Consider the following 10,585-nt stretch of genomic DNA (forward strand, 5'->3'; position numbering starts at 1 on the left):
CATTGACTAGTTTCTCGCTCTCTCTTTAAAGGGACAGTTCTAGGTTTGTGTTGTTGCAAGAAATACTTACACAGTACACATAAAGTGTGGTTGCAAGAAATACTTACACAGTACACAGATTGAACTAGTTACACATGTTAAAAATAATTTAATTAGATACTTTTCAATTGATTAATCAATTAAAATAATTTAATAGTTGGCTGACATGACTGGCAAACAAACTTCGGGTGCATTGCCGCCACCTACTGGGCTGGAGAATAGACATTAGCCTAAATAGTGTGCAAGAAAGTAGTGAACTGAGAAAGGTGGGATTAAATGTGTAGAATGAAGATATTAAAGTTTCAACCTTAATAAATGTATATAAAATTCTTACAAATGTTAAAGGTGAACTATATTTTAAAAAATCCTCAACCTCCTAATAACACAATATATTTGAACATAAAATTCAAAAGCTGAAGATGTGAAGTATTTCTTTTCCCGCGTCACACTTAATCGGCAGATTTTCAGCTCAGGACCTGGTTCAACCTCCTGCTGTGTTCCCATGCTCTGTGTTTCCTGTATAGATGAGTGGTTGAGCTGAGCTGATCCCTCGGATGCCCTGCTCCTCCCTATGCTCTGCAGATACCTGCAGCAGACTGGCCACCCCAGTGAGCCCGAGAAAACCACGTAACCCAGTCCTGCTGGTCGGGACAAACACACGCACCAACACCGGTCTGTTAAAACAGAGACATTTGAAAAAGAGCAACTGTGTAAATAAACAGTTTCCTGATGAGTGGCCACATCCGTTACCTGCTGCCACCGTAGAGTGTGAAGTCATTTAGTTGTACACCGAGTGTACGACTGAGATAATCCCTAAATAAACTGAACAACTTGCACAGGTCAGGGCAGATTCTACAGAGATGTAGAGTATCTATAAGAGTGTCTGTTTATTTAGACGTATCTCTGTTGGCTTTCTCTCACATTCCCTCTGACCCTCGCCCCTGGAGGTGTTGTAGGTCCAGGACCCTTAAGCTCCTATTAGTCAAGGATTCTCTGGAGCATTATAAGTGGTTTTCCCATCTTCCACTGATGGCATTATCGCTCACTATCTGAGAGAAATCAGCCCCTGAATGTGACCAACTTTGTTTTTTTATGTTCAACATTTTAATCCAGCATCTCATGCATTAATGAACATATAGAAATACACATATTTTCTATCTTTTTTATCTTGGTTAAAACCTTTCTGCTCCCTCCTCTGAGGTGTCACCTCTCTCTCTCGCCATCACCTCAGGTTCATGTATCATAGAAAATAGGACGTGGCAGCGCCGGTCAGAGAGACGGAAGTACAGACCCCCGTGGTCAGAGGTTGTGTCACACTTTGCGTGGGTGAGGTGGGGGAGAAAACACTGAATCGTTCACATTTTTCACATCATTTTTTTCACCCCTATTATGACTTTGAAAGTACACTGTGTATTTAAGAAAGAAGTACTGGTAGTAGTAATACTCGTAGTACAAGAGACTCATTTTAATAGCACCCGTATATATGTTCCTCATACTTATCTCCTTTTTTATCTGATCAGCAGATAGGTAACTGCAGATCACAGGCGTGTCCAAACCTGCTGTAAAATGTGGATGTGTTTTATTCACACACTGCAACGGCTGGATCAGCAGACAGGTTCACTGTGTGTCACACTGTGTGTCACTGTGTGTTCTGTGTTGAGGGTGTAAACACAGGAAACTAGACAAACTTGAAAATCTTTTATTTTTTTCCCCTTAAATATTGACTTGAGGGACTCAAACATTGACTCTGGGAGTTCACAGATGCAGTAAATACAATTAACTTGTAACAAAGGCACCCAAAAATCAAACTTTTTTTATTTTTATCATTATTAGTAGTAGTAGTCGCAGCAGCAGTACTTGTTGTTGTAGTACTGTTAGCAGTAGTAGTTATAAAGCATTATGGACAGTTCTGCATTTCACTGCTGCTGTTTTAGTTTCACTTCATGCCTGTAGGGGTCATTATAGTGTATGCAGGGTAATGATACCAGTTAACCGTGTTAAAAAAAAGTTAGTTTTTTGTAAGTAAAAGAAAGTCCTAACCCATTCTTATATAAATGTTTCTCAATATGTGGGTCTGGGTCTGAACACTGGCACTAATTAGCTGGGAATTGACTGGCATTTTATTATTTTGTCTTTGGACACATTTCCAGAGGCCGAATTTGAAGCAAATGGGCGTCAGACAAAGTAAAAATTACAAATAAATGTTCTCATTGATATTTTTAAAAGATAGTCTGATTTTAACTAAATCATTTTAAGATGATGATTTTTGATTGTATCTGATCCAGATTCAATCAAGGAACTGGATTTCAGTCCTCAGTTTAGGCAAAGAGGCAGGTTGTGACCAGAGTAATTCTGTGTTTGGACCAGGTACAGTCATGGTCATCTGATAACCCACAGTGTGATTATCCGTGTATTTTCATCATAGTTTGCGATGCTGCTTCACACAGTCACACAGGGCCGCAGGGCAAAATGACTGTGATGGCGTTTCCTTTGTTAGTGATTGGGTTTAGCTGCGTGCCATGGAGGCACAGCGATCCAGTCGACCCACCAGGGGTCATCAGAGGAGGGAGGATTTGATTATGATCATTATTCGGTAAATAAGATGTCAACAAGGTGGTTCCTTGACACTTTATTGAGTGGAGAAGGAAGGTGCAGAAATGAACGCCCCCCTCTGAATGGGCCCTCTAATCTCCTCTTTCATGTCCCGTTCCTCTGAAGGGTTTGGGCCTCAGCTGCCATGTGCTAGTCCGCCTGGACCTGGCACCTCTCACTCGCAGGTGGGGTGAGTATCTTGGCAAGCATGTGTTTATAAAACCCACTTGTTTGGGCACAATACTTGAACTAACTTCTTTTGAGCGAACAGTGTGAATCTGTGCAAAGCCTTTTCCCAAAGTCCTTTGGAAGGCGACGGCCCATTGAGAGTAGAGAAGAAGGGATTACCTTCCTCAACAGCGGTGCATTTCCGAGAGAGCTGATTAGCTCTGCATTCATTGTTAAATCGAGCAAAGGAAGGCCCTAGAGCGCTGAAAGGATCCAAATAGGTGGGCCCAGAAATAAAACAGCCGCAGGAAGCCCTGCACCAGCAACCCAAAGTTTTCCCAACATTTCTTTTCCCCACTGCTAAGGAGGTGCGGCGTGAAAAAGGAGATTAGCATACAAAATTAGAGACAGGATGATTTTTTTTTTTTTAAGGGCAACTTGCCTCATGCCCTCCGCCCCCAGGCCCTACTCTGTCTGGACAAAGTTAATTAAACTAGTATTAAACAGTAAAGAAACTGGGGAGTTAGGAGGCTCTTTGAGGATTACCACAACGAGGGAGAGAATGGGAGGTATTTGTAGAGGCGAAATTGAGAAAGGCACGATGGAAGCGCGGACTTCTCCTTTCTCCCATGTTTGGCCCGGAGTGTCCAAAATCCAAAACAAACAATGTGGATAGAAAGGACGTGTTTACTCGCGGTGTTACCGTCACAAAGAGCACGTTACAGCGGGACGAGCGCTTCTTTAGGGCAGATTATTACGTGAGATCGGAGGATTTAATTTTTTTGTTTCATTACATTTTAATATAAAAACACACAAAGGCAACTAACAATAAAGCCAAACTAACCAATGCTGTGCAATAAATTAACAATGTACAGTACAAAGTGCTTCATTCTATGTACAATTAAATACACCAAGGGGGCAGCAAAGGGCACGGACAGAAGTTTAGAATGAAAACAAACAAACAGTTGTCAAAAATAAGTCACATCAGGCCAGAGACTCACTGCACACGCCAGTGACAAAGCAGCTACAGATTTTTTTTTTAAGCATTAGTTCACACTGCCTGGAAGTCATGTGTTTAGCTGTCATCCAAAAAAGACCAAATATTACGACAAAACATTTGATTCATGTGTAAATGTCAAACACAAAAACATAAAAACATAAGAAATATAAACATGTTGCAGACACATGCAGTGTGTCTTTAAAAAACAAATTATGGAAAACTGACTTTTTTTTTTTGTATTTGGGAATGAAATAGATAAGTCATGTAATGTATTTTAGAAGAGATGTTCCAAATTTAAACAAGTTCTAAAAGGACGTCTTAACCAGTCTGTTGTGATTGGTTGTGAAGCCTCTTCGTCTCATGTGCTGATACATAGCTAATTATGACAACGGTGGCAAAAAATATAAGTATTTTTCTTTTTCTTCTTCTTCTTCAGAACACATCATTTGAACAGGAGCACAGAATCGGTCTGATGAGAAGTCGTGGTGATGACGATGGTACTCAGTGCTTCTTCCTCAGTCTCAGGCCCTTCCGGCGGCTCCCCGCGCTCTCGTTCCTCACCCTCTGACCTCCTTTCTTTACGCAAAAGTACTTTGTCACCGTCTTCCTGCACTGCTCGCACTTCACCGCGCAGCACCAGTGAAACTTGCAATTGCAGCTGGACAGCGTCTCGGCTTTGCGTTCCTCCACGGCGAGGCCGCACTCTCCACACAGCCTCTTGCAGCTGCGCTTCTCCCATTTGCTCAAATTCTTGCCCTTCTTCAGACACTCGCGACCCTCCGTGCCCGGGAAGCCCAGAGTGCGGTTTTCCAGGCAGTAGTCGGGGGAATCTTCCAAGTGGACCAGCTCCTTACGAGAGATGGAGCTAAAAGTCTCAGCGATTGCCCCTCGGCTGGCCGCGCTGTTGCCCGCCCCTCGGAGGAGATCCACCTTCAGGGCCCTGTGGTATTTCTCCTTTAGGTAATTTCCCACTTCTCTGAACTCCGGCAGCTGCAGCCAGCAGGTCTGAGTGGTGCAGCTTCCTGACACACCGTGACACTTACAGGTCCTCTGCATGGTCCCTTTAACTGCCTGAAGGAAGAATACAGAGGGAAGGAAGGTGGGTTTTATACTGAAGAGTCAAAAGTACGCAGTGATATTTACTGACCGAGTACTGTCCTAAAGAAAAACAAATATCCACTGGGTAAAAAAAAACTAACAGCCCAGGACAGACACCAACAGATAGTGGAGTTGACGATAATGCTAGGACGCCCAAATGTAGCACAGAGCTCCGCTTTTCTGTTGGGCTGTACACCTCCAATAACAGCACACGGAGACACAACAACTTTTTCAAACATTAACAATCAGTTTTTAATAAAAGTTTACTTTACTTTAATTGCATTTAGCCCCAACATATGACATATGAGTAAATATATATTAAATATATATTTACTCATATGAACTGAACATGCTTTTTTTTATATATTTATTTACTAATGATCTTCCAGAACTCCATCTGTGATCCTGATCTATGGCACTGGTCTATAAGCAGCAGGAGTGTGTGTGTTTGTGTGTCTTTTGTCTGTTGATTGACGCGTTGTCAAACACACTGACAGTATTTGTAGACACCCAACACAAAGGGATGAATGCACGGAATGAAGAAATGATAGTTTCAAAGTCCAGGACTGAGGATTTCTTTCGGTTCCTCCTCTGTGTTTCCTGACTTCACCAGACACAAAACAGCTGTCGCTTCAAAAGGAACAATTTTCTTTTTTTCGTGGAGAGCGGATGAACTTTCTGCCGAGGTGAAGCTGAATTAAGTTTCACATCGAGTCCCATTGTCCCCTCCAGAAGAAATGGGCAGTATTTATTTAGTATGTTCATTATCAACATGTTTTCCAGTGTGTGGAGACCCAACGGAGAGACCCATTGAGCTCAGAAATGAAAAAGAAGTTTTTCTCTCCTTCTATCCCCATTTTTTTCTGTTACAATGATGCTCCAGGTGCCTTGGGGATCCCAGGGCCCAACAGGGGGGAGCAAAGGCACCGTAAACAAAGAGCACTTCAGCTGCATGCCTGTGGTCCCCTCAGACTCCTCCGGAGCCAAACAAAGACCAACGTAAATGTGGGATCCTTATTGCAAGAATAAAACTAAACACTTATTTTAAAAAGCGGTCTAATACAGAATGCCGTGCAATGTCCGGCTCACCAGGATCTCTAATTAAATTTGCACCAGTGATCCTGAGATTCTCGAGTTGAGGTATTGTCATAGGGGGCATTCAGGGAGGGTAAATAGGCCCTTCTGGTACACCGAACACACTGTTATCACCGGGGACGAGTGGCACCTCACTTATAGCGCGGTGAAAAGGACGCTTGGGTGGTACACTCCACGTAATTCTGAGCAGAGAAAAATTATTCAAAAGGTGCTTTATACTGTGCAATCAGTCGGAGGGCCGCGGAGGAGAAAGAGGAAGAGTTCCATTACTTTGAGCAAGGCATTACATGGTGTGATTACTGTATGTTTTCCAACCACAAACCACATATCCCCTAATATGTGCTGTGCTCACTACAGTGTCGGTGGTAGTTACCGTACCTTGCGTCCGGCCTCGTTATTGTGAAGGTTCATGGCGGCGCGAGCATCCTGCCCCGTCTCCAAGGCGTCAACAAACTGCTTGGAGATGGCTTCTCCAAAGCCGACGTTGTCGCTGCAGCCGCCCCACAGCCAACCGTGGCCACCTGGGAGAACGGACGCAAGTTAGATGATTCAGTCCAATGAGAAGATAAAGTGAATTAAACGTGTATTTTATAACAGATTTCACCTCGCTGTCCGTTCCTGCTGTCGTCACAGCCACAGTTGTCAAAGTCTCCCAGACTGCAGTTCCTGGTTAACGTGTACATGACGCCGGCGGAGCTGATGGCATGGACGAACGCTGCCTCCCGATTGGCTGCCAACACAGAGATTTGTCAATTAATTATTTTAATTTTCTCTATATTTAATGACTTCACTAAAGGTAAAAAAAAGACCTCGTGAGAGAACCAAAACATAAATGTCCATTATATTTTTGCTTGTTTTTTTTAATGCTTTCTTTGGGTGAACTAAACCTAAAGAGTTCATCATTCTGTAAACACGTCCTTCACTTCAGTCTGGACTCACCGCTGCGCAGGCTGCTGTGAGTGGACAGCTGCAGCGCCCTCTCAGGGCAGTTCCAGCGATCCCATGCAAACTGGTATTTGCACTCCTCGATGCCGGTCTGAGCGCCTGCTGCCACGCTGCTGGAGTAGATCAGGTAAGCCTGCGGAGACAGGAGGTGGATTCTAATCCAGATGTTCTGAACACAGAACAGACCAACGACTAATGAACTACTGATTCAACATTGTTCTCCAATCAAAGCTGGTCAAGGTTTCTTTCAGTCCCATACATCGAGTCTATCAGCTGCTGACTTACAATGACCTTTGACCCGGATGAATGAGAACCTCAACAGACTTAGATCTTCTGTATTTTTTTGTAATTTGAATATTGTTTTATTTAAAATGTCCAGTAGTGGGGGAAATAAATTTAATAATTTTTTTAAAAATTTTGTTTTTTTTGCTGTCTAGCTGGAATGTCAAAGGTCAGATTGGGCCGACTGCTCCCAGTACACTGTATATCCTATGTTGAATTGAAAATCTCTTTGACAAGAGAACTCTGATGAAGATGGCAACAAGAAATTGGAAAAAAATATATATATATATATAAAAATGTAGAATCTTGATTCTTATGATCCTATCATCTGACACACATACTGCAGTGTTTACTAGAGAGTTGTCTCACTTACAGTAACATATCACTGCCTCACAGTTCATTGTATATTTAATGAAACCCAACCTCAAGAAGTGATGGAACTGAATATGGGCGAGCACACAAATACACAGAGTAATATCAGGTTTAAAACTGGAACTGTGACAACCCTACAATGAAGACTCAGCTCTTCAGAGAGCACATCCTGCCCTCCTCTGCCCCTGCACTCCTCTGCCCCTGCACTCCTCTGCCCCTGCACTCCTCTGCCCCTGCCCTCCTCTACCCCTGCCCTCCTCTGCCCCTGCACTCCTCTGCCCCTGCACTCCTCTGCCCCTGCCTAACTACTGTTCTCTTTTCAAGAGTTTCTTTATGTTAATCCTCCTCTTGTAAGTCGCTCTGGATAAAAGCGTTTGCTAAATGCATAAATGTAAACGTACATTCAAGTTTGTTTTTTTTAAAACATTTCCAAATCAGAAAAGAAAACAATATCAGTTCTCGGCGAATGGAGAGACAGATTTAAATCATCTGATCCACGGAGCGTTGTCCGCTGTGTTCCCTGCCTTCACCCGCTGCTCGGCTGCTTGTCCCGACTGTGTGAACTATAATATAACTAATATGTCTCAAGTGGCCTTTGGGGAGATGGAGTAGCACCTCTTTCACAGGGGTCTCGCTCGCTAATGATGACCACCCACTACAGCAGTGTCTGGCCCGGCCTCTTCACAATCAACCCGCAGATACACGGAGCCCCTCGATGAGGTCAAGTGTACGGAGGGGGGACAGAGGAGCACAGAGGGCAGAGAATATCCATCACTGCATCATTCTCAGTGTCATGCAGTAGGAAACAGAGTGAGTGAGGATATCTGTGTTAGAATATGACAGAGAGAGGTAGGAGGGTGGGGGGTGAGGGGTCGGGGTGAGAGGGCGGTGGGATCTCTCTGTGCTCCTCTGCTTTGGTTAAAAAAGACGGGCGGAAAAGATCAAAAGAGAGTTGTCTTACCTTGGGTCCAGTCATCAGGAAATTATTCACTGACCTGGAAAAGAAGACAGCTTATTCACTCAGTGAAGCTCAGTGTCCTTCACAAATTCCTCTGCTTAACATCTCATTAGTGCGCTTTGTAACATGTTAACTGTGACACCGGCGAGCATCCGAGCCGTGGTCAGCCACGGAGAAACTCAGCGGAAGGAAAGACAAGTTTTTCATTCCTGGGAATCAATGGAATTCTGCTGGAACCAAATGTGAAATCAGTCTGGTTTATGTTCATGTTTGTAAATAAAAGAAGCAGATTTTAGAGATGAGGGTCATGTAAAAAAAGGTGTTCAACGTGTTCTAAATTAAGGACCCTTAAAACAGGTAATACATTTAATCACATGTTTGCAGTAGGATGAAATACATAACAATATATATATATATAAATATATGTATAAAGCAGTCTTAAAAGTAAGAAAGAAAGAGAAAAATAAAAGATCAACTGACTCAGATTGAAACACATTCGTCTTAAGGACTTTAATTAGGAGATTAATTATATATTTTTCTAAAGTTCTGATTCTGTGTTGTGTATTAATCCAGCAATGTTTTCAACTTACACTTTAAACCAAGTTGTATCATTTACATACATTTGTCAAACTACAAGATATTTGTCACTGGTGAAAAAAAAAAAAGAAGAACTTAAACCTACAAAAAATACAAAAAAATACAATACAACAAAAATTAAATACTGGAAAAAAAGTCACATGATTTTATATATATTATATTACATTATTTATATTAGTGAATGACTGAGCGCAGTGGCTGCAAAATAAGAAAGAGTCGACTACAGAGGAACAGTCTTGGAAGATGACGTTTTGGAAATTCTTGATCAGATCAGACAAAACTAGAACTGTTTGTGGAGAAGGAAAAGAGACGTTTGTGACAATAAGCATCAGCAACAAATCCCGGGTGTTGGATCTTCATTTGCCTTGGAACCAAATCACACCTACAGAGGTTAGTGATCTATCTCCAGCAGCCCACAGTTAATGCTATTGAATGGGCAGCACAAAGGCCCGCGACTTCAATCCCATAGATAATCTGTGGAGTGAAGGCTCCACAGAAGAAGAACATCAAATGTAGAGGAGCTCCAGAGATTTACCAGCTCAGAACAGACAAAAAAAAATACTGAAAATACTGCAAACATCTGGAAATAATACGAAAGAAAAAAATGTCCAGATACAAAACTGACCAAAGAAATGAAGAGCGCTGAGAATTTGGACCGAGGTGTTTTTTGATTTTTGGTAAATACGTTTTATTTCAATTGATCATTTGACAAACAACTTAAATAATGTGAGCTTTTAAATTTGTAAAAAAAAAAAAAAAAATCTAAAATTGCAGATTTAAGCTGTAATACCATACAAATACAGAGAGAGCATTATTCATATTTTATTCTAATATTTTACAAATAATGATATTAATTATGCTGTTTATAAATGGAAAAAATGTTAAAGAATATCTGTCATTTGAATCATGAAGATTCTGTTGCCTTTTTAAAAAAACATTTGTCATCAAGTGAAACAACATAAATAAAACATGAAGAAAAATAGACAATAAAAAGGACGTTGACCAGACTCACCAGCTGCAGCAGGACCTCATGTGTGCCAGCAGAATGAAGACGTAATAGAAAACCTCCAAATGCATGAACATGCTGGCAGGTGAGCGGAGGCCGAGCCCTGTCCAGAGGCTGCACACGGTCTGAAGGTGGAGAAGAAAGTGAGCTGCCTGCACATCCAACCTCACTTCAGGGGCTTCCACCATCCAGGGAGGGGGCTCTGAAATGGAGCCGCTCTCGTCCCAACAAGAGATTATCTGCTTAATTAAAGATTTTCCCTCTTCTTAAAGCTCCTGGCCAATCAGCGCTGGGGCTCGGAGGGGAGAGTGAGATGATCAAACGGGGATCCCCGGGCCTTTAGGGCCGGCCATCGCCGGCTCCCCGGCCTCCATTCAGCAGCGCAGGGAGATCGGCTTAATCCTATAGGAAAAGTGTAACAGTGACCCCCCCC

The 10,585-nt window shown here is 42.4% G+C and overlaps 1 protein-coding gene across 1 annotated transcript; it reads right to left on the reverse strand.

Moving 5' to 3' along the window:
- Positions 1 to 3,580: 3,580 nt before the first annotated feature.
- Positions 3,581 to 10,571, reverse strand: wnt8b (wingless-type MMTV integration site family, member 8b). Its single transcript, XM_008321777.3, has 6 exons — positions 10,159 to 10,571; positions 8,553 to 8,586; positions 6,932 to 7,070; positions 6,597 to 6,722; positions 6,371 to 6,513; positions 3,581 to 4,870 (listed from the first exon to the last, which is right to left on the reverse strand). Exons 1-6 carry the CDS (start codon positions 10,338 to 10,340, stop codon positions 4,301 to 4,303), a joined length of 1,194 nt encoding a protein of 397 aa, XP_008319999.2. The 5' UTR covers positions 10,341 to 10,571; the 3' UTR covers positions 3,581 to 4,300.
- Between the last annotated feature and the right edge of the window lie 14 nt (positions 10,572 to 10,585).

Source organism: Cynoglossus semilaevis, chromosome 12 (genome assembly GCF_000523025.1).
Source record: "Cynoglossus semilaevis isolate Cse_v1.0 chromosome 12, Cse_v1.0, whole genome shotgun sequence".
Taxonomy (NCBI): domain Eukaryota; kingdom Metazoa; phylum Chordata; class Actinopteri; order Pleuronectiformes; family Cynoglossidae; genus Cynoglossus; species Cynoglossus semilaevis.